General features: G+C 42.4%; 1 protein-coding gene across 1 annotated transcript in view; it reads right to left on the reverse strand.

Annotated features, from left to right (window-relative positions):
• Positions 1-539: 539 nt before the first annotated feature.
• si:ch211-214e3.5 (zinc finger protein 518A) overlaps positions 540-25497 on the reverse strand; it is a 53342-nt gene continuing 28384 nt past the window's right edge. Inside the window, exons 2-3 of the mRNA XM_056296805.1 lie at positions 4779-5577; positions 540-4679 (exon numbers count right to left, since the gene is read on the reverse strand). Of these exons, the coding sequence (XP_056152780.1) occupies positions 1345-4679; positions 4779-5577 (4134 nt within the window). The 3' untranslated portion in view covers positions 540-1344. The remainder of the gene's footprint in view (positions 4680-4778; positions 5578-25497) is intronic.

Below are 25497 nucleotides of genomic sequence, written 5' to 3' on the forward strand. Positions count from 1 at the left end.
GGGAGGTCTTCCATCCGAGTACTAGCCAAGCCCGTACCTGCTTAGCTTCCGTCATGCAGCAGAGCCAGGGTGCATGCTGGCATGGCTGCTGGCAGTGTGCAGGCTGATATAGCTTGACACTATCAAATAATCTTGACGAAGGTTCCTAAACTGTCTATAGATTCAAATTCAAGCTGGCATGACCATACCAAATAGAGTATGGGCAAAAAAAACAAATATATATATATAGTATATATATATAAAACTCAGTATGTAAAAATAAGGGAGTGAAAGTCAAAAATGTTTGTTTCCTCTTTAAACATAAACGTAAACAAAATGAAACAGTTTTGACAGTGAGCTCATCTCACCTGGGAAAGTGTGTAATTTGTCAGCGAATTGAGAAAGCAAACTTTGGTTCATGTTATCAATTACAAGTGGCCTCGACTGGTTCTGCATAAAGAAACGATTTTCATCACAACCGCATATTATATACAGTTGAATAACTTTTATTTCTAATGTATTGTTAAAAAAACATCAAATCATATAGGCTATGTTTGACAGATGATGTATTTTCTAGTTTTGTTTTGTTTGTTTTTTTCTTCTTGCAAGCATTCCTTAAGGAACATCTCAGTTTTGTTGGGCCACTTTGGTTTCCAAACCACCCCCGTAGTTTCTCAGCTCTAGCTATAAGAATGCATGCTACATGTTGATGAAATCCTAATCAAAAAAACAAAACAAAAACAACTGATTCATGAGTAAAAAAAATATATACGTACATATAATCTGGGATTAATCTTTGTTCAAAAAGGAGTCATCATGATTAACATTTAACACAAGCACAAAGGGTAATGTCATCTAACCGCTGTTATTTAATACTATACAAATTGGGTTTCCAGTCCTCCTGCACAAAAAGAATGACAAGAATATACAAAAAATATCCTAAAAACCACTTATTAAACTTAAAAGCAAAAATGACAATGAACAACTTGTCTTTCAAACATAGGGTAGTTATTTCAGAAAATGAAATCACCTGAGTAATTAGGTAAAAACTATGCTTAAAACCTTTGCTGTTACCACCCTTACTTTAGCAAGTGAACTAAATCTGTTCCGTTACAGTTAGCACCGTTTTCACATTTCCATTCAACCTGTACATGTGTGATTTTAGAAATCAGTTTTAAAGTATGTTACTAAAATATCTACATATGAAAAGAGTACTAATTTCTTTAAGTATGAATGCATGAATACAAATTGCTGCTAGAATAAAAGGACAATAGAAAGTCATTTAAAAACTTACAATATTACCATATTCATCTGTTCCACCTCTAGAAGATGGCATATCAGTTTATACAAAGCAGTGTAAATAATTCAGAACAACTTATTCCAGTCCCTAGTGGCCTCCATGAGATGTCGTTGACCATGGCCAATCCAATCTTCTTGACTGTTGAAACGCCGACCACAAAACCAGCAGTCGAACACTGATGACTGCTCGGCAGATCTCGATAACTTTGTCACTACCTCGTACTTTTTCTTGCTTTTTTTCTTTAACTTAAGTTTAAGCAAGAAGCGCTCACAGACAAAACTGTGAACTGGCCGGTGTCTAGCACCATTGATTTGAGACATATTATGATTAATCAAAGACTTGTTCCCTTCCCCACTCTGGTTTAGCTCAGAGAGCGCTTGGACTGTTTTTTGAGAGAGGGATACTTTTATAATGGCACCTCTGTACCTGTTGACCGACCTCATGATACTGGCTACTTCAGGAATGTCAGCATCTGGATGGTTGAGCACCACTACAGGTTGATATCTACGAGGGCATTTCACCTGCTGAAGAGAACTAAATGGGCAAATTCTCAGTGTCCTTTCAACTTCTTTTGCTACAGGCTGCCATAGTTCAGGAGTCTCTTTCTCAGTCAGTGTTTTGCTTGCAAGTCTCCGAGCTTTATGCATAGACACTGGAATCTCATCAAACATGGTTTTCCTGCGCCTTTTCCTTTGGCTTGGTGGTCGAACTGGCCTTGGAGCCAATTTAATTTCCTTCCCCTCGTTCTGCATTATCTTAACTTTTACATTTGGTTGGGAGACCAAAAGAGAGGATGCTTCCAACTGTTTCTGAGCAACGTTTTGTATGGGGATAAATTTCCTCACTCCAGTGGAATTATTTGCATTAGATTTAGTGGATGACACGAGAAAACACTGAGATTGTGGTCTTGTGGCCAAAAACAAAGACTGATTTGTGGAAGTGGGAGCTCCACTTGAAAGAACCCCGACAGTAGGTGTGACTATCTTAAATACAACTTTGTTTGCTGCACTTTCAACAGTTTGGCTAGACTGATTCAAAGTCTTTCCATCTAAACTATTCACAAGTATGCCTGACTTTGCTGGAGAGATATATCTAACCAGAATGGCTTGACGCCCAGTCTGCAAAACAGATTTGTCTGCAGAGTTCATAGGCATTGTGAGAACTGGACATGAACTGAGTGGTACCTGTGAGCTTGAAATTTTTAAACTAGGATTGGTGGGAGCCTGAACAACAGGAAATGACCTGTGCACCAAATAGCAAGTTGGCTGTGTCTTCACGGTTTTGCAATTTGTTGCACCTGAAAATAGAAGAGGACCCTTACATGTACTATTAATAATGTAGGGACTTGTTGAGCTACTTGCACCTGATTGTACAGCAGAAAGCTGTGTTGCTCCTTTTTCCCTTGCTCCTGATACTGGTGTTGACATGCCTAGCTTTCCACTATTTGGAGTGAGAACTACACCAGCAGAGTTACTTGATCTTTCAAATTCCGAATTCTTATGTGACACATTGATTTGAGGACCACTGGATTTACTCATCAGCTTAAAACCAGGGTTGCCTTTAAGCTGGAACGGCAAAGCATATCTGTTATCAACAGTCTGCAAGAACATTTGCTGCTTAGCTTCTGGCACCTGAAGAATTCGTAAAGTCGACTTTGTTGGATTTACAGAATCTCTGCTTGCTGAGGATCCTGTTCTTTCTTTATTAAGTTGGTGGGTAATGATGGCATCTGAATGTTCTTCCACAACACGACCCAAAGAAGCTGAACTACTCTTGCTGCTTGGCTGCTTCTTACAGACAGGTATGTTCTCTTCCTCAATTTTGATAATATTGAATTCTTGAAACAGTGACTCCTCAGTTGGTTGATCCTCAACACTGGCAATGCACTCATCAATTTCAATGTCCTCCTCCTGAGTGCGCAGATTACTACCTGCAGTTCGGACCTCTCCATTTCCATTATGTCTATGAGTTTGAAGAGACTCTGCTAATGTCAGTGTCCAAAGAGATGATTCTTGCTCAAAAACCCCATTGCTTTCTGGTGAAATTTCAGGCAGATTGCAAATAGTTTGATTGGTGTAAGATGAAATGCTGAAGGTTTCCTTGGAATAATTGTGAAAATTAAATACTTCCTGGTGTGGGGAATTTTGCCTATTGTTTCCTGTGGATGTGGCACTTCCTCTGACATTATTGAAAGAGGCTGAGGGTGACTCTAGCTGAAGAACTGGACTTGACTGCTTTGTCGAATCATGTTGAGCCGCTGTACATAGCTGACTTTTATTTGTGTCAAACTGTTTTGTGTCGTTTGTAACACTGTTAATCATGTCCAGAGTATTTTGAGAGGTTTTGTCTTTGGTTGGCCTGTTGTTAAAGATAGCGCTCTCTTTGTTGGTGCCAATTGGGTTATCAGCTACAATATCTGTAGCTACACTTGGGTCTACAGAACCACAGCTTTCAACAGTCGTTTTGCAGACTGGTTTTGGAAGCAAAATGTCATGATCCAGTTTTGAGAGTAGGAATATATCAGTAAACTTATCAGTAGATGACACTGGACAAGATATGTTACCAATTTTTGAAGTTTTATCATCATTTACAGTCAAAGATCTTGAGTTTGTATCAACCTTTGTATTCATGATATCAGGATCACTTGGTTCACCCAAATGATCAGACTCTTTAGCCATGGGATGTATTAGATCTACAAAGGTTGAAGATTCTGACCACCTATTATTTTCACATCCATCTTGCTCTCCAACTTCATCTTTTTGTAGGCTGGTATAATTGTGGCTAAGAAAAGCTTCGTCCTCTTCTACCTTCACCTTTACTGCCATAACATCATCTTGATAAGCCTGGAAACATGATTCACCTCTTTGAGAAACAGCCAAGAAAGGGGATGTTAGATGGTTAATATTGGTATGTTTACCATTCTCTGCAAGGAGCTTACTCTCGTCACACACTGCAGAGCCTATGTCATCTACTGAAGAGAGGTTGTGATTGAATGACTCCGCTTTTGCTGTTGGTATTACTTTAAGTACTAAATGTTTTTTGCCATCAACCATTTTGAACCCCATCACCCTGGTTGTACAGTTGGGAGGAATAGAAATTTTATTCTTGACCATAAGAACAGTCAGTCCATTGGAATTGCTGTGAGCTGTTGTCTCAGATCCTGAACAGTTTTCAGGTTCCTGAGATGGTAATGGTACAAATGGTGCAACCTGACAGGCAGACTGTTCTCTATTATGAGAGCTTTTGTTTAAAATTTTGCTGCCCATTTTAAATTCAGTCTTATCAACAAAGCATCCAGTCTCCTCCAGTGAACTCTCTGGTTTGAAAAACCTGACGTGTTTGTTTTGTACACTCTCCGGAAGACAGTTGAGTTTTGACATCCACTGAAAGTCCTTTGATTCTCCATCAATCGAGGAGTTTTTCTTGAGCAAAAGTTTTAAACTTGCAGATGACTGTGCTGTGGAATTGTTGTCTTCTAGAGATTTCCATACAATCTTACTTTCGGTCTCCTCGCCATGAGCATTTACCATGTGTTTTTTAAGGAACTCGATCCCTACTGCACCATACCCACAGACTTGACAGGTAAAGGGGGAAGTACCAGAATACAAGTTCATGCACTTCTGGTACTCTTCGTGGTTTGAGTTAACATGTTGATGTTTAATAGGTTTGACATGACTCTCATTATGGTGATGGATATGCTGGACAAATGTACCTGCATCAACTGTTGTAAACTCACATTGTTCACAATGAAAATGTCCATTCAGACTGTGACACATATTGTAATGCCTGGTAAGCAAAAGCAGAGAATATTGAACATCATCATTGCAGATCTCACATGTGACCAGAGTATTTCTGTGCCCAATCCGATGTCGCTGAAGAGCAGGGAACTCATTTGTGACAAAGCCACAGAGATCACAAGGATATGTAGGTAGGGTTCCTTGGTGTGTCCCATGAAAATGTTTGAGGAGGTCATTGGGACTATATGTTAAATTATCTTTGCATACTGAACAGCCAAAACTGAGAATCTTCCCAGAGAAAACAGCTCCCTGTTGAACTTTACAAGGGGATTTCTTCAATGTTTTTTTATCCGTCTTTGTAGGACTCAACGACTCCTCAATGTAACATTCCTCAGGATCAAAAGGGAGCACATCGCTGGACTGATTGACCACCTCTTTTAACTGCTTACACACAAAGTCTTTAATCTCTTCCTTTTCATCATGTATTCCTGGGATGTTGCCATTTTTTGAAGAATCATTAGGCGTTGCAAAGATTTCTTCCATAATTTTACCTTTTTTGATCTGTAAGAGAGCAAAAATGAGATCAATACATTCAATTCATGCATCATAGTATGAAAAGCAGTTTCATGATGATCCTAGTAAGTAGGAAATTATCTTTGCCAGTAAAACAGCAAGAATACAAGGTTGTCTAAACTGTAAAGACCTTCCTATTGTGATAAGCTACTTCTTGATGTTTAGCTTACATTATTTTGTAACCAAAAATGCAATTATAATAACCAGTAACAGTAGCATAGGTAATAACTATTACTGTTGTAGTTTAAGTTGTGACTTTTGTACTACTATTCACCTCTACACACATATCAAGAGCAATAAGGCATGGTCACAAGGACGATGTGCCATTTGGAGTCACTGTAATTTTATCATTGTTAGTGACCTCAAACGTCATCTAGACATAATATATCAATTTATGATCCAAGATGCCAAAAGAGGCAATCTGCACTTCAAACTCAAACCACAAAGTTTCCAAATATGTACAACATACTTCCTGCTCTCTGTATTTATTGGCATATGTACTTGTTGCCTGTCTCTCCTACAGCCACACGGTATTCATTTTACTTCTGACAACATGCCACTTGCTTCACATTATTTCAAGGACACTTTGTGCTACTACAATGCAGCTTTCATACAAACAATACATTTTTGAAGCAAAAGCTGACATGACATAAAGATGGCATGGTGATGAAATCTTCCAGGAATTAGTAACACAGGGCCTATGTTTAAAATGTATTTTGGCCAAGGCCTTCATTTTGACGGTTTTGGATTTTCAAAGTTCAATAACAATGGAAAAAAAAAAGATACAGACCTGCCGCTCAGTGAATTCTCCTACAATTGCATAAATTTGCAATAAAATTAGTTTTAGATCGATTGCACCAAAAAACAAAGTTATGATAAGATCTACCTAAAATGACCATGAGCGGTCAACATGACCGCCTTGTAATTTGCGCATGATGGTGTGCGTCATGTCAGTATTTATGACGTGTGTTGGTGGCATCATTTCCTTCGTGGAGTTCATTGCTGTGTCCTAGAAACACACTAGCGCCCTCCACTGCACAGAAATAGTCTACACTTGATGTGTGATTATGTCCAACATGAGTGGTTACAGACGCCGGTACAGACGCACCATGACTACCACCGAGGCCTTGCAGTATTTACAGGCGTTGGACAGCGGCCATTTTAAATTGTTTGAAAAATAGTATTAAAGTTGTTAAAATGATAATTTTGGTGTCAGTTAGTTTCATAACAGACACCCTAACATATGTAATGCATTAATATCTCAACTGGGTATTTATCTTGACACAATATAGAGTTTAAAAACCATGGTCGTTCTAGTCGTTCTAGCAGTTTTTAAGTTCCGGTCGTTGTTTGGGACTGTTTCAAGATTTATTTTCAGTTCTTATTTTACATGTCATGTTTTGTAGGCCTTGTCACATTTGTTAGATTAGCAATATGTGTTTTCAGTTTTGTTTTTCAGGTAAAATTTTCACTTTTTCAGTATTGCTATTCAAGTTCGACCATGTCTCTCTGAAGTTTAAATTGTTTAAAAATAGTATTATGGTTGTTAACATGATCATTTTGGTGTCAGTTAGTTTCATAACAGACATACTAACATATGTAATGCATTAATATTGTAACGACCACGAATAGGTAGACTCGCTAGCCCTTGGCTAACGGGTCGGACCCTTTAGTCGAGTAGTTAACGCTGTTGCCCATGGTGCGGGACAGCCGGGTTCGCACCCCGGCTGTGGCGGTTCCCAGACTGCCCCCCGAAATCGCTACAATATCTCAAATGGTTAACTTTATCTTTACAGAATACAGAGTTTAAAAACCGGTGGTCATTTTGACCGCCCATGGTCGTTTCAGATAGGAGTGAAATCCCGGTCGTTCTAGTGTTAAGTATATAAGTCTGCAAACATAAAATAAGCAAATACTAAAGATAAATGAAAAAAGAAGTGTAAACTTTGAGAAAAAAAAAACTAAATACAAACAACATGGTCAAGGAGCAAAAGAGTTTTTTTTTCATCTCAAACATACAGCCGCATGTGGGGGTTAAAAAGTTCCCAGCATGCTGTGTGTACTAATGTTGACAGCATTTAAGCTACATTGTTAGCATTTGGAGTTAATTAGTTTTGTACTGTAGCAAAATGTTGAGTGACGGACTTCAGAATTAACTACTGATTGCAGTCAGACAGTTTTTCCAAATATTGGAGGGTGTATTCTGAACTTTTCCACTGTTGAAGGCACATTGCTTATATTTTTATTTTGATCGCTTATATTTTTATGTTGATAGCTTATATTTTTATTTTGATAGCTATAAAACTGTGGTGAATCCAATAAGTAATGCCTGCTTTTATCAACCACATGTTAAGTCGGTGTGGAAATGATCATGGGGCATATGTAAATCTATGGCCAATAATGAGGGAAAGACTTTTTGAATTAGTGACACCGCCTAGGGGTAGAATGCACTTGTTGTAGCCTGGTGGCTCCCCTCATTGTTTCACTCTGGTACCTACCTCTACATTGGGTTTTCATTTTATGCTTTTATTGTATGTTTTATGTTATCGTTTGTACTTAAAATATATTAAATATATTTAAATAATATATTACTTAATGTAATAAACATAATAACTATAATAAATAATGTAACAAATAGATATATTACTTGTACATGGTTGTCTTGATCAGTAACGCCTCTGCTCAAAAGAGATTGGGCGTCTCGGATAAATAAAGGTTAAATAAAACAGACATTACATGGTCATCTGAAAATGAAAAAAGAAAATGAAAGAAAAAACAAGTTACTTTGCTTAAAGTGATCAAACCACTTATAATCCCGATAAGAGGTTTCCACTATAAAACTTATCGGGGACAGTTCAGTCTTAACCTCCACTGCTGTGCTGGCGACAGATTTACATCCACTTTAAACTCAGCTCACCACCCCACTGTTCCGAGCCATCCTGGTCTCTGCTCCACCCCCTCTGCTGATCCGGGGAGGGCTGCAGACTACCACATGCCTCCTCCCATACATGTGGAGTCACCGGCCACTTCTTTTCACCTGACAGTGAGGAGTTTCACCAGGGGGACGTAGCACGTGGGAGGATGACACTATTCCCCCCAGTTCCCCCTCCCCCCTAACAGGCGCCTCGACTGACCAGAGGAGGCGCTAGTGCAGCAGCCACGACACATACCCACATCCGGCTTCCCACCCGCAGTCACTAGGGACACCCGACCAAGCCGGAGGTAACACAGGAATTCAAACTGGCAATCCCTGTGCTGGTAGGCAACGGAATAGACCGTCACGCTACCCGGACACCCTACGTTGTCGTTGAATTTTGCCTGGATAAACACAACAGCCATTGTTCACAGAAGGTAACACTGTTCAGTGATTTCAGTGGTGGCCCACTGCCCGTACAGACTAACAAACAGACGGACAAAATGTCTCGCACACAAACAGACCATTCCTCCAACACCTACATGAATCACCGCGTGTTACTGCAGTATCGCCATTTGCACTGCTAAATTCCTCACCGAGTCAGGAATGACGACATTGAAGGGACATTTTGCCATCATTGTTGTGGATGTCAGGTCAATCCTGAATATTACCTGAGTTTATAGAGTGGGAAAAATCCGACACATACACCCAACACCGCCCGAGAGAATATCACGTTGTACTTCCAGCCAGTTCTAAAATACGCCAGATGTGTTGTGAACGTTGTTATCCGACATCGAACTGCCTAGAGCTAGGGCACTGCCCTGCTTCCGACGGGTTCTCACAGCGACCAAATCATAGACAGCCAGTCAGTCTCGCACTAAAGACCAATCACAGCTATCAGTGACACTTACTGCTAGTCACAATTCATACCTTAACAAGACATAAACAGAAAAAATATGAGCTAGCAGCTGACAATGATGATGTTTTCACCAAAACAAAGAAAAAATCTTTGCATCGGCCAATCAAAACCGGTGCATCACACAAAACAAGACAGAGAAATTGAATGAAGGAGGAGGTGTGGAGCAAATGGTTAACAATAACATTATCTAATAGGTGAAAACAGTATAATTTCTACAGCAATAGAGAACAGCAGCACTGCAGCTCTTTGCATGGATTCATCATCTTACATTTTGCATCACATTTCTAGGGCAAATATTAAACAGTACTGCAGCTTATTCTTTTGAAAACCTGTAATTCTACGGTACAGTAAAATGAGCTTTTGTTGCAGTCTTTTTCGACTTGAAATGAAAACATTCATTCTCACACTTCACTAACAGTGTCACAGCGGGAGCAGGAATTGAGGACCCAAGTGCCTACGCAGTAACCACTAAAACAAAAGGTTTACTATCAGGAACACACAAGGCTACGCAACGGTTAAAAGATGGTGACATGACGGTGACATGGCAGTGACATGACATGATGACATGACGGTGACATGACAGTGACATGGCAGTGACATGACATGATGGTGACATGATGGTGACATGACATGACAGTGACATGACAGCGATGACATGACGGTGACATGACAGTGACATGACGTGACATGGCAGTGACATGACACGATGACATGATGGTGACATGACATGACAGCGACGACATGACATGACGGTGACATGGCAGTGACATGACGTGACATGGCAGTGACATGACATGACGACATGATGGTGACATGATGGTGACATGACATGACGGTGACATGATAGCGACGACATGACATGACAGTGACATGACGGTGACATGAGAGCGACATGACGGTGGCATGACAGCAGCATGACATGACATGACGGTGACATGACATGACATGACGGTGACTTGGTACGCTCTGACAACAAACAAACTAAACAGCCAGACTTAAATACACCGGAACAGTAAGATTAAGATGACTTTACTAATCCAAATGGGGGAACTCTTCCTCTGCATTTAAACCATCCCAACAAACACTGTAGCTAGGAGCAGTGGGCAGCCGCCATGCAGCGCCGAGGGGCCAACTCCAGTTCTTCTTTCCATTGTCTTGCTCAGGGGCACAGGCAGGAATGTTAACCCTAACTTGCATGTCAATTGATGGTGGGAGGAAACTGGAGCACCCAGAGGAAACCTACGCAGACACGGGGAGAACATGCCAACTCCACATAGAAAGGACCTGGGACAGCCTGGGCTTCGAACCCAGGACCATCTTGCTGTGAGGCAACAGTGCTAACCACTGAGCCACCGTGATGCCCAGAAACTTGACTGAATAATAATAACAGCTTTGAGGCAAATGGGTAACTGAGGAAAACTGGACAGGACTCAGGTGCTGTAAGAGCAGGGCAAGACAAATGAGACGTAGAGACCAGGGCTGGAGTGGCCGGAACCGGGAGCAGTCATGACAAACAGGGGGTTAGTGTGCGGGCTGCTCACTAATGGCAATGGTAGGGGATGCAAAGCAGTAACTTCCTAGGACTTCAGTGCCAGCATCAGAGCAGATCTCTCATCCTCTAGCAGCAGAGGGAAACACAGAAGTGATTGGCAGTAGCAGTAGTAGCACTAGCACTGGGACTGTCAGAGTACACTGACATAAAGATAGTCTAAGTTCATAGGTTAGGTTATATTTAAATAAAGGCAGTCAGATAAAGATTTCAGTAAGACAATTAATGTGAATATTTGTAACTTTCCGTGGCTGTTGCAGCTAGAAAAGTGCTATATAAATGCAACTAATCCATCCAGCCATCCATCCATCTCCTTGTAGTCTACTCAGGCCAGGGTAGTATGTGAATCCAGTATGGAACTGCTGTTACAGTAATCATGATTGTTATTATGGTTTAAGTATCATGGCAGTGTGTTTTCCCAGTATTGTGTGTTAAATACTGTTTGAATCAGCACGGTGGCCCAGTGGTCAGCACTGTTGCCTCACAGCAAGAAGGTCCTAGGTTTGAACCCCAGGCCATCCCAGGTCCTTTCTGTGTGGAGTTTGCATGTTCTCCCCGTGTCTATGTAGGTTTCCTCCGGGTGTTCCGGTTTCCTCCCACCATCAAAAAGACATGCATGTTAGGGTTAATACTCCTGTCTGTGCCCCTGAGTAAGGCAGTGGAAAGAAGAACTGCAGTTGGACAGAACCCGGGCACTGCAGCTGCCCACTGCTCCTATACAATATAAGCTAAGTTAAATACAGAGAACACGTCAAGGCAGCTCTACATTGGTCTCACAAAATTGGTCTTAACTATCAGTCTCGCCTGCTGTCTTGATCCTATTCACACTGGGCGACAAGGGACAGATTGGGGGTTTCTTCACTTCTCATCTCAAATTTTACAGAATCATGTGTAACGGGGGCAGTCCTATGCTGTTCTATGCTGGTCAGCCTGCAGCACGCCCGTCACTCTCATCGTTAGCTCTGCGTTGTGTTCTATTTTGGGTGGGGCCCCAGGTGTTGTGGGGGGCCCTCAGTCTCTCATCATCATCATCATCATGATCAAGGAAGGAGGGGGGACACACATGACTCTATTTGGCCCACCTTGGCATTTATTTTAGTTTCAAACCCTTCGACAAACGTCCAGTCCTCCAGCTGGAGCGGTGTTTCTTACGGACGTGGGGGTCGAAGTTCAACCACTGCCCGGACTTCACTTGTGTGCGTTAGAAGGAGAAACCGTCCACGGGACTCCGATGTAAGAAAGGATAAACAAGTATTTTATCCCACAGCTTGCAGTATCTTCTTACAGGGACACTCAAGGTTACGTTCTCCTCAACCAGCAAAACTGTCCTACGGTAAGAAACACGCGTGGCTCGGCTCGATCGCTGCTTGAGACTCCCCCCCCACCAAACAAAAATGGCCTCTCCCGCGTTCCCTCTTCCGTGTACCCACAAGACCTCTCTCTTAAAGCGACAGTACATGTATATGACGGTCGTTGGAAAACATACATAAAAGTAAATAATGACATAAAATAAAATGTAGTAAACACAAATCACAGCACACAGACAGGATTTGGTGATATTTCATACTCAAACAAAATAAAATAAAAACATTAATTTTAACCTGGTTACACATGCAGAAACAAGAAGAATGAGTGCCAACATGTTTGCATAATACATTAAACTGCAGAGGCAAGAGGAACGGCAGACTAACAGTAGCGCTCGCATCAAAGTCAACATGCTGGTCAACGTAAACCAACAAATACAGAACACAATTAAACTTGAGCGTTGGTTGTATAGCCCTTCACTCAGCTTCAAACTCAAACTAAAAAGTCAAGACGTTCCACACTGAAGACATGGCTTGAGAGATCGCCGCTGCAAAGATTGTATACTCTGTAGAAAGAGTGAAGGCAGCCACAAGAGCCATTGTCATTAAATTTTGTTTCTCCTGTGTGTGTCAGTAGGATTTATGGTTATTAAAGTGACTGCATATCCTGGCCTTTCTATGTATGTTCTAAAGCAGCGGTGGCTAACCATGTGCCATAGAGAGCCATGTGTATGCAGGTTTTCATTCCAACCTGACGCCACACCAGGTGATTTCAATGACTCTTTGGTTGAAGGGTTGCTAATCAGTGAAATCACCTGGTGTGGAGTCCGGCTGGAATGAAAACCTGCATACACATGGCTCTCCATGGCACATGGTTAGCCACCCCTTTCTAAAGCTTCAATCCCATTCATTGTCACCAGAGCCGGTCTCTAATTTCTATCTTTGACCCATTCCCATTATGCAATGCAGTTCTGATGAAATTAAACATGCTTAAAAAAAGTCAGCTGCAAAAACTGGTCAGGAGTCAGAAGGGAGCAATTAAATTTTGAGTATGTTCACACTTGAGGATAACCTACCCATGATTATTGGCCCGCTGTGGCTTTAGTCACGGCTAACAGCCCAATGCAAGAATTAGCCAAAACCTTGTCAAGCATTGAGCCACGTGTGGGTACATTAAACTGTCACTCTGTAACGAAGGCATGAAGCCAAAATGTTTGCATAAGTCATTTAAATCACACAGAGGTGATTTTTATCTCATCAGGGATGGGAACTGAACAAAGGCCAGTCCACTTTGCGTACAATGGGCCCCAAGTCAATTCATATTTGGCACCTTAGTTAAAAGGAGCCATAATGAATTGATTAAAAAATCGTTTCATACAAATTATTTTTTGAATTTTGGGATGAATTTAACTGTACATTGTGAACTTTGTCGATCCATCACAAACCATAATCCTGAGCCACCCACTACACCACAGAATTTAATATAAATCAGGGGTCAGCAACCTATGACACGCAAGACCATTAACACAGGCATGTGGAGCAATTCAATAAAAATATTTTTTAATATTTTTTGGTAAAAAATTATTTTTAATATAAAATATAAGCTAATGGTGAACTAGACGACCAATCTGATTTAAAATAGTACTGAAATATGTAATTAATCTCAAAATACACCATTGTGCTTGACAGCAAGAGAGCGCACACAACTGACGTGGTCTATCATCCCCTCCTCCCCTCCCTCTGACCTGCGCAACATTACAGTGGTAGTGGGGATGTAGCATAGCTAGCTAGCTTTCTGTTTTTGCTTTATGCCAAGAACAATGGATGATGGCAGAAGCAAATATAAACAGGTTGTCCAATATTGTCTCTTTCAGCCGTCTTGGACAAATGTATTTGGATTTCACAAAAGGGCCGAGATGTGTGCATTCTGCTGCGAATATACTGCATCCAACGTTGAGTGTAAAGTCATTTTGAAACAAGGCCCAAAAAAAACGTCCAAAGACAAGGCTGATAAAGCGGAATCAACCAAGAAGGCAGTGGCCCAGTACGGGAAGCAAAGCAACGGGTTTACAACCTGATGTGCCACCAAAAACCATGCCCCAGAGGGGCAGCTATCAGGTCGTACAGGGCATTGCTTAACGCGGGAAGCCATTCTCAGATGGAGAGAATATAAAGGAGGCTTTCCTCGCAGTTCGCAGGTCATATTTGATTGGTTACCAAACAAAGACTCGGACATCCACAGGACCAAAGAAATGCCCGTTTCTGTGAGAACTGTAGAGGCGCAGTAGACATGGCTGAAAATGTAAAGCACCAGGAAACTCTTGCATTGAAAGTGTGTTGGTATTCAGCATACCTGTTGATGAGAGTGTGGATGTAAACGACTTTCTACGTCTAGCAGTGGTTACCAGATATTGCAACAAAGGAGGGTCGTACTAAATCAGTATGATTTAATTAATTTTCTTTTGTACCCTAGTAAATTTCATACATTTGCACAAAGTGTGTGTGTGTGTGTGTGTGTGTGTGTGTGTGTGTGTGTGTGTGTGTGTATATGTGTGTGTGGAGTGCAGATCTTTTCGCAAACAGTATCTAGACGGGGAGACAAGCAGCAGCAGTAAAGAAATAAATAGATAAATGCTCATTGTGAAAATGCGCTTGCACTAGGGTCTGTTCTTCTTTTTTTAACTTTGTAAAGTGCCACGGGAAATCCAAAAAGCTGCCGACCCCTGATCTAAACCAACCTCTGGCCTTTCCTGGGACCTACAAAGCTAGACTTTGTTCATTTATCACTTACAGTAACGCTTTATTTTAGGGGGTTGGAAATTATCTAGTATTAAGGTGGTAATTATCACGTAATTTCTTAGAAATAAGGTTGAAATTACCTTTAATTTCTTAGTAATAAGGTGCCAGCTTTTACAGGTAATTTTACAGCTAACCCTAACCCATTTTACAGCTAATCCTAACCCAAATTACAAGGTAATTCCAACCTTATTTCTAAGAAATTACGTGATAATTACCACATTACTAGGAAATTACCAAATAATTTCCGACCTCCTCCAACCCCCTAAAATAAAGTGTAACCACACTTACTATTGGCACTGTTCCCAGCAGTTTTAAGACAGCTGTGGTTAAACCTCTACTTAAGAACCCGCACCTCGACTCAGGGTCTCCTAATAACTATCAACCCGTCTCTAATCTTCCATTCTTTTCTAAAGTACTAGAGAGAGTTGTGTATCAACAACCCTCGACTCATATATAAGAAAAACAACTATATGAACCTTTTCAATCGACATTCAGGGCCTGTCACTCCACTGAAACTGTTCTGACCAGTGCTAAATGATCTTGTACTTGTTATGGACTCTAATTCCACCTCTGTGCTTCTACTACTGGACCTCAGTGCAGCGTTTGAGACCATTGATCACTGTATAATATTAGATAGAATAAATAGTAATTTTAGTGTCTCTAGCCTAGCTCTCTATCGGCTTCAGTTCTACTTATCCAGAAGAACAAATATTATCTGCTATAATAATATCACATCAGAATTCGCAGATGTTAATTATGGCATACCTCATGGCTTGGTTCTTGGCCCTCTACTTTTCTACCTTTATATTTTGCCTCTTGGCCAGATTATACGCAGCCATGGAATACATTTACATTTCTATGTGCATCATACTCAGCTGTATGTGCCTATAGGGGCTGATGATCAAACTCAAATTACTAGTTTAGAGACCTGCTTAGCTGCTGTGAAAAACTGGATGTCTCTAAACGTCCTGCTTTTAAGTTCGGATAAAAAAAACAAAGAGACGCTGATCGTTGGCCCTGCTAGACATAGACACCAATTTGATCAAGTAATAGTAACACTTGACAACTCTATGATTCCACAAAGTATGGCAGCCAAAAATCTTGGTGTTATGTTTGATCCCAGCCTTTCCTTTGATAAGCGCATTAACAAAATCCCCAAGACTGATTTTTTCACTTACCCAACATTGCTAAAATTTGGTCTTTCCTCTCCATGGCTGACGCAGAGACTCTAATATATGCATTTCTTTCATCCACACTTGACTACTGTAATGTTCTGTTTTCAGGTCTGGCACGTGCTAGTACTATACATCTTCAGATTGTTCAAACTGCTGCAGCTAAAATCCTAAAAAAAAAAAAACAAGAAAAATTGACCATATTACCAATTCTTACTTCCTTTTGTAGTCATCCTATCAATGTTAGATCAGACTTCCAGCCCTCTTCCACTGATGTGGTGCCGGTGCCTAATCAAAAGCAGTTCCACACATTTCCACGGAAGAAATAATGGTGCCATTGCCAAAAAGCTGGCACCGTCACGGCTCTCCAAAATTGCTGGTCCAAAAGTTGGGACCCCTGACATCAGTGGCTATGGGAGGGGCTGCTGCAAGAAATTCACCGCCATTTGGATAAAACATGAGTGAAAGCAGGGAAATAAAAGTGGATTTATAAAAAAGCAAGAAAAGCAGATGCATTCTGTCCGCCATGATTTTTTTCCAATGGAAATTACTCCAACTTCCGCTATTCAATGTTTGGTTCTCAAACCTGTTGCAATATGGGCTAGTTTTCAAAACGCACCAAGGCAGAACTGGCTCCGCACTTGGCACTGGTACCGGTACCATCCTGGTGGAAAAGAAATATTCAAGGTGCTTTTGCTGACTTATAAAATTGAAGGTTTATTGCTGAATGTTATCAGCGCATATGCCCCGCAAGTTGGGTGTGAGATGGACGAAAAAGAAGAATTCTGGAGTGAATTGGACGACATGGTGGAGAGAGTACCCAAGGAGGAGAGAGTGGTGATTGGAGCAGACTTCAATGGACATGTTGGTGAAGGGAACAGAGGTGATGAGGAGGTGATGGGAAGGTATGGAGTCAAGAAGAGAAATGTGGAAGGACAGATGGTGGTCGATTTTGCAAAAAGGATGGAAATGGCTGTGGTAAATACATATTTCAAGAAGAGGGAGGAACACAGGGTGACGTACAAGAGTGGAGGAAAGGGCACACAGGTGGACTATATCTTATGTAGAAGGCGCCATCTAAAAGGGATTGGAGACTGCAAGGTGGTGACAGGGGAGAACGTAGCTAGGCAGCATCGGATGGTGGTCTGTAGGATGACTTTGGAGACCAAGAAGAGGAAGCGAGTGAAGACACAGCCGAAGATCAAATGGTGGAAGTTGAAGAAGGAAGACTGTTGTGTGGAGTTCAGGCAGGAGTTAAGACAGGCACTGGGTGGTAGTGAAGAGTTGCCAGATGGCTGGACAACCACTGCAGAAATAGTGAGGGAGACAGCTAGGAAGGTACTTGGTGTGTCATCAGGACAGAGGAGGGAAGACAAGGAGACTTGGTGGTGGAATGAGGAAGTACAGCAAATTATACAGAGGAAAAGGTTGGCAAAGCAGAAATGGGATAGTAAGAGAGATGAAGAAAGTAGACAGGAGTACAAGGAGATGCAGCGTAAAGCAAAGAGAGAGGTGGCAAAGGCAAAGGAAAAGGCGCATGATGAGTTGTATGACAGATTAGACACTAAGGAAGGAGAAAAGGACTTGTACCGATTGGCTAGACAGAGGGACCAAGCTGCAAAGGATGTGCAGCAAGTTAGGGCGATCAAGAATAGAGATGGAAATGTGCTGACAAGCGAGGAGAGTGTGCTAAGAAGGTGGAAGGAATACTTTGAGGGGCTGATGAATGAAGAAAATGAGAGAGAGAGAAGGTTGGATGATGTAGGGATAGTGAATCAGGAAGTTCAGCGGATTAACAAGGAGGAAGTGAGGGCAGCTATGAAGAGGATGAAGAATGGAAAGGCAGTTGGTCCTGATGACATACCTGTGGAGGCATGGAGATATTTAGGAGAGATGGCAGTGGAGTTTTTAACTAGATTGTTTAACACAATCCTGGAAAGTGAGAGGATGCCTGAGGAGTGGAGAAGAAGCATACTGGTACCGATTTTCAAGAACAAGGGCGATGTGCAGAACTGTAACAACTACAGAGGTATAAAGTTGATCAGCCACAGCATGAAGATTTGGGAAAGAGTACTAGAAGCTAGGTTAAGAGGAGAGGTGACGATCAGCGAGCAGCAGTATGGTTTCATGCCACGAAAGAGCACCACAGATGCGATGTTTGCTTTGAGAATGTTGATTGAGAAGTATAGAGAAGGCCAGAAAGAGTTGCATTGTGTCTTTGTAGATTTAGAGAAAGCTTATGACAGAGTGCCGAGAGAGGAGGTGTGGTATTGTATGAGGAAGTCAGGAGTTGCAGAGAAGTATGTAGGAGTGGTGCAGGATATGTATGAGGGAAGTGTGACAATGGTGAGGTGTGCGGTTGGAATGACAGATGGGTTCAAGGTGGAGGTGGGATTACATCAAGGATCGGCTCTGAGCCCTTTCTTGTTTGCAATGGTGATGGACAGGTTGACGGACAAGATCAGGCAGGAGTCTCCATGGACGATGATGTTCGCGAATGACATTGTGATCTGTAGCGAGAGTAGGGTGCAGGTTGAGGAGAGCCTGGAGAGGTGGAGGTATGCACTGGAGAGAAGAGGAATGAAAGTCAGCAGGAGCAAGACGGAATACTTATGCGTGAATGAGAGAGAGGACAGTGGAATGGTCAGGATGCAAGGAGTGGAGGTGACAAAGGCATTTGAGTTTAAATACTTGGGGTCAACTGTCCAAAGTAACGGGGAGTGCAGTAGAGAGGTGAAAAAGACAGTGCAGACAGGTTGGAGTGGGTGGAGAAGTGTGTCAGGAGTGATTTGCGACAGAAGGGTATCAGCAAGAGTTAAAGGGAAAGTTTACAAGATGGTTGTGAGACCAGCTATGTTATATGGTTTGGAGACAGTGGCACTGACGAAAACACAGGAGGCGGAGCTGGAGGTGGCAGAGTTGAAGATGCTAAGATTTTCACTGGGAGTAACGAAGAAGGACAGGATTAGGAACAATTATATTAGAGGGACCGCTCAGGTTGGACGGTTTGGAGACAAAGCAAGAGAGGCAAGATTGAGATGGCTTGGACATGTGTGGAGGAGAGATGCTGAGTATATTGGGAGAAGGATGCTGAATATGGAGCTGCCAGGGAAGAGGAGAAGAGGAAGGCCAAAGAGGAGGTTTATGGACGTGGTGAGAGAAGACATGCAGGTGGCTGGTGTGACAGAGAAAGACGCAGAACACAGGAAGAAATGGAAACGGATGATCCGCTGTGGCGACCCCTAACGGGAGCAGCCGAAAGTAGTAGTAGTAGTAGTAGTAGATAAAATCCCAAATGGGCTTGCCCCAACATACATGTATGATCTCCTTAAACCGTATATTCCATCTCATGTTCTCTGCTCTCAAAATACAGGGTTCTTGTGTGTACCCCAAGTTAAAAAAGAAAAGGTCAGCAGGCGACAGGGCCTTTTCCTATTGAGCTCTGTTCTAATGAAATGACCTGCCAGCTGCCATCAGACAATCCAAACTTTAAAATATTTTTTTTTGGGGGGGCGGGGGGGAGTTCCCCCTTTTTCTCCCCAATTGTACCCCACTCTTCCGAGCCTTTCCAGTCGCTGCTGCACCCCCTCTGCCAATCCGAGGAGGGCTGCAGACTACCACATACCTCCTCCAATACTTGTGGAATCATCAGTCATGTCTTTTCACCTGACAGTGAAGAGTTTCACCAGGGGGACGTAGGACATGGGAGGATCACACTATTCCCCCTAGTTCCCCCTCCCCCCGAACAGGTGCCCCGACCAACCAGAGGAGGCCCTAGTGCAGTGACCAGGACACATACCCACATCCGGCTTCCCACCCGCAGACAGCCAATTGTGTCTGTAGGGACGCCCGACCAAGCCGAAGGCAACACGGGGATTTGAACCGGGATACCTGTGTTGGTAAACAACGGAATAGACCGCTGCGCTACCCAGACGCCCCCTAAACTCACCTTTTTGCCTTAACCTACAATTGGTTGCCTTTAAATTGAGTACTTCATGACCTGTACTGCATGGTGGGTCGGTTTCTGTCTCAATGAATTCACCAAACTCTGTCTGCTGACGAGATTATAGAGTATAGATTATTGATTATTGCAATCTATTCTCTTCTCTTGCTCAATAATGTCTCTTCCTGTCTTCTCCCGTATATGTGAATGGTGTGATGCGAGTCTCCCTTGTGTGCATGTGTAGTCTTGTCCCCCTGCCAGGTCTCTATGGTGATTGTGGCTGCCACGTGGATATTGCTTGGCATCCCCCTCGTCACATTCGTTATGTATCTTATAAATCGAAATAATTTTGTTATCCTGTTTCAGTGGTATATCCCTCTGTGACAAAGTGTGTGAGAACACACCATTTGTCCCGTCATCAGCGATCTTGAATCACTTACAGGTGTTAGCTTTCCCTGCCACAGCGGTGCAGCCTAAACTCAGGTGCTGCTGGTCAACTCGAAGGGAGTATAAAAGAAGTAGCTTTGGAGATGTTAGGGGCGGTAGATATCAGGGTGTAGATGTGTGCACATGATGTTAATTTCAGGTTAATTGTTATGAGTTGAGTTCTGTTCAGTTATTTGTTAATTTAAAGCTCAATTGTTATGATTTGAATTTTGTTTATTTGTTAGTTTAAACTCAATTACTGGGAGGTGAGTTTTTCAGTTAAGATGTGTTAACTATTAATTTGTTCGTTTGCTTTCTTGTTCATTCTTTCATTTCATATGTAGCTACACCCTGTAAGTAAATCATTTTTATAGAAACAGTTTTGAGTCTGGTGCTCTCCCTGAGGTTTCTTCCTATTTCTTTCTCCCTGTTAAAGGGTTTTTTTAGGGAGGTGTTCCTTATCCGATGAGAGGGTCTTAGGACAGGATACTGTGTCGCTGTTAAGCCCACTGAGGTAAATTTGTAATACTGGGCTATACAAATAAAATTGATTTGATTTTGATTTGATTTGAGTCTGCTTCCTACATTTTAGCCACTCAGGTCAGGCTTCCTCACACCTTCTCTCGCTCCGATTTGTGACTAATGTCTTTCCTTGTCTCTTCTCCTATGTATATGGGGCGCCCCACATTTGATGCTAGCCTCCCATGTGTTCAAGAGTTTTCTGTCCTCCTGTCAGGTCTACATGGTGATGGTGGTTGCATGGCTCAGGTTCTGGGCTGTTCCAGTGGCATCTGGAGACTGCTTGGCATCCTCCTCATCACTTTCTTCATATATTTTATAATTCCATTATAATTCTGTTAGCCTCCTTCAGTGTTGCATTCTGTAAATTGTGATTTATTCTGTAAACACAACATCCATTGCACGTCTGTCCGTCTTGGAAGAGAGATCCCTCCTCTGTTGCTCTCCCCGAGGTGTCTTCTATTTTTTCTACCTGTTAAAGTTGTTTTTTGTTTTTGTTTTTTTGGGAGTTGTTCTTTAACCGAAGACAGGGTCTAAGGACAGGATGTTTTGCGGCTGTGAAGCCCCCTGAGGCAAATTTGTGAGATCAGATATTGGGGCTATCCAAGTATAATTGACTTAATCTAATGTTAGGTCAAAAACTTCTCAACTTGAAGATTTATACGGACGGCTAAACGTTCTTCTGGAAGCAGTCATATTGGAACTTTTACCATGCTAACAGAGAGAACTGCATTGGCTTGAAAGTAACTTAAGGGTGTGTAGCTATACAATTTCATGGCGCCATCTGAGTGAACGAAGATGTTGACGTTTTTAGATATGTTGGAAGGAAACTGCTTAAGAATAAATGCACTGTTGAAAAATAAAGGTCAAAACACATTGGGAATTGTGCGGTGAATTAATCAATTTGAAATGAATGATTAAGGGTCGATAATTCAGAAGCTTCATAAGCAATATGGATGGGGTAAAGTGCTGCATGCCATACCCGTATTCATGGTCTTGTGCCCATGCCTGTCACATTTGTTTTGTGTTTGTGTTTTGTGCAACAAAACTGACAAACACGAAAACAAACAGCACAGTGAGAGCAGCTCATAGTTGCTAAGTTGCATGACTGATGTTAAAAGCAATGTAGAGTAGACAGGCAAGACAAACGAGTTCTAAAACAACACTCCGCTTCAATACATCAGCACGATGCAATGAGTGTGGAAGGCAGCTCACAATAACAAAAAGCCATGTGTCTATTTTCTTTGCTGGAAAGAAGCAGAAAGCCATTTGGACTTTAAATTTGTGGCCTCATTACCTGCCCTGCCTACTCCTCGTGTGACTGACAAGCACATACACACAAACAAGCAGTGAGTGACAGTTTAGCTTTAATTTTCATGACGTAGGCTCCACTCAGTTGGATGCAAAGCACCTTATATCAACAGGGCGAGAAGCAACTCGCTATGAAAAAAAAAACGGTAAGAAAGTAGTTGGCTGGAAATGTTTTAATGGACGACCGCCTGTGTTTATGGAAAACTCTGGGATGTAACCCCTTTGTAATCACCTACGTTTTGATTAGGAACGGCAATTACATACTACTTCACAGTAACTGTAACAGATTACAATTGCATTTATTTTGTAATTATGTAACACCGTTACAGGTAACGAGTTACTCCCCAACATTAGGGGTGGGGGTATGGGCAGAGGCCTACAGCTCTTGGAGAGAAACTGTTCTTTAGTCTATTTCTTCATGTGCAGGTTGTCCTGTAGCTCTTGCCAGATCGTAGGAAGGATAAAGACAGTGACCGGGGTGGGTTGGGTCCCTGGCAATGCTAGCAGCCTTCCTCAGCAGTTGGCTGGTGTAGACATTGTCCAGGTTTGGGAACTAAATTCTGATGACCTGCTGGGCCACTTTCACCACTCGATGCAAATCCCTCTGGTTGGCAGCAGTGCAGATGGTGTACCACATCCATGTGCAGTAGGAGAGTTTGCTTTCCATGGGAGAAGTGTATTTGTAGCCACAGAGGTAAGTGGGCTTTTTCAACTTTCTTAGAACAGTCTCTGTTGGGTTTTTAACCACCAGATGGAAGGTGTATAGGGACCACATCAGAAATGTTGTAATGTACACTCCAAGAAACTTAGAACTTTCCACCTCCTCTCCATGTACTATGTGGAGGGTAGAGTGGTTGGTTTTCCTTGTCTTCCTGAACTCTACTACGGTCTCCTTGGTTTTAGTGGTGTTCAGGGCCAGGTTGTCATTGGACTACAGCCAAATTTCAAACCTCCTCCCTGTAGGTCTCATTGTTGTCTGATATCAGCCCCATTAGGTGGTGTCATCTGCGAACTTTACTATGGTGTTAGAAGAGTGAATTGGAGTGCAGTCATGAGTAAAGAGGGAAGTGTGGCTGCCAATCCTGACATTATGGGGTCTATTGGTTAAGAGGTCCATGATCCAAGGGCAGAGTGAAGTTTCTAGTCCTAAATTGCTGAGTTAATCACTTTACGGGGGATTATGGCATCAAAGGCAGAGCTAAAATCAACAACATCCTCACATATGTGTTTTGTTGCTCTAGGTGTGTGAATGCTGTGTGAAGTGCTATCGTGACCGCATCATCTGTGGATATGTTTGCCCAGTAAACAACCTGCTGACGACCAAGATCGGAGGGGATGGCAGCTTTAATGTGTGAAAGTATCAGTCTTTCAAAATACTTCATGGTTATCAGGGTTAGAGCAACTGGGTGATAGTCATGCAGGCTCTTGACTGCTGTTTTCTTATAGGCACAGGGATGACTGTAGTGGATTTAAGGAAGATGGGGACAACAGCCTGTTGTAGTGAGAGGTTGAATATGTTGGTAAACATCCATGCTAGTTGGTCAGCACATGCCTTCAGTCATTGGCGCCGGCAGCCGTAATCCTGTATGTCCGTACATTTGTTTATGATTTTGTTCGGGTTTTTTTTGTTTGTTTGGGGTTTTTTTTGCCACTCACGCCGTTTGACGCAAATAAATTTGAAGGCCGATGATTGGTGTTAACGTCACTGGCTAACTAATAGCGCACGGTGCATACCACCTATCCGGGTACAGTTTATAGAACATGTACACACGGTGCGTACAGGATTATGGCTGCCGGCGCCACTGCCTTCAGTGTGTGATCCAGGACCCATCTGGACCAGCTGGCTTTGCTCATGTCAATGCTGCACAGAATGGACTTCACCTGGGGGGGATGTAGGACACGCATTTGCTCACACTCATGTGGCACAGCATAAGTGACTACTCTGCCATTTTTGGTTCAAATCAAGCAAAGAACTGGTTTAGAACTTCAGGGAGAAAAGTGTCATTGCTAAGGTGAAGGGTGATGTTATTTTTACAGTGTGTCATGGCCTTAATCCTTAAATTAGAGAGACTGAACGAAAGTAGAGCAAGATAATGAAGTAACATTCACCAGTACTCTGGTAACCATGAACGATATAGTCAGTGGGCACACTGGAGTCAGTGAGATGGAAAGTATTCTCCCAAGTGTACTTGTTTGGATTCCAGTGAAGAAAGGTAACAAGTCTGTTGCGACCTATGCTTTTCTTGATTTGTGGCAGTAGCGCATCATTTTGCACAGAAGCCCTTATGAGAGAGCTCAAAATACCTGAAAAGAGAACTGATATTTTATTGCAAACAATGGGATAAGAAAGGTATGTGGGTTCCCACAGCCTCTCTGGTCTGGAGGTCAGCGGACTGAAAGAGGATGAATTCTTAGACATTACTCAGCCCTTTACTCAAAGAAAAACCTCAGTCAGCACAAAACAACATTCCACTGCAACATGATGCAGACAAATGGTTCTATTTGAGGAATATAAATCTATATTCCTCACAGTGATGCTGAGATTGGAATCAATATCCCAAATGCTATTGAGCCTTTGAGGGTGTCGGCCCTGTGATGGCCTGGTGGCCTGTCCAGGGTGTCTCCCCGCCTGCCGCCCAGTGACTGCTAGGATAGACTCCAGCATCCCCGTGACCCTGAGAGCAGGATAAGTGGTTGGGATAATGGATGGATTGATGGATGGAGATTGGCCGTATGCAGTCAATACCATTTTGGCCTGAACTATCGATGGAAGCCTGAAAGGAGGAGGTACCCGCTAACAAAATGGGCCACAGGAATACTGTTGTAAGGCTGGATGAACTCATACAGCATCATCTTAAATATGACTTCCCTGAAAAACAGAATGAAGAACAACAGGAAATGTCAACCAGCTAACGACCAACAGTTTATAGACCATGTTAAAAAGTCAGCAAAGGGTGTCCGGGTAGCATAGCAGTCTATTCCATTGCCTACCAACACGGGGATCAGCGGTTCGAATCCTCGTGTTACCTTCAGCTTGGTCGGGCTTCCCTAC

This window comes from Lampris incognitus, chromosome 17 (genome assembly GCF_029633865.1).
Source record: "Lampris incognitus isolate fLamInc1 chromosome 17, fLamInc1.hap2, whole genome shotgun sequence".
Classification (NCBI taxonomy): Eukaryota; Metazoa; Chordata; class Actinopteri; order Lampriformes; family Lampridae; genus Lampris; species Lampris incognitus.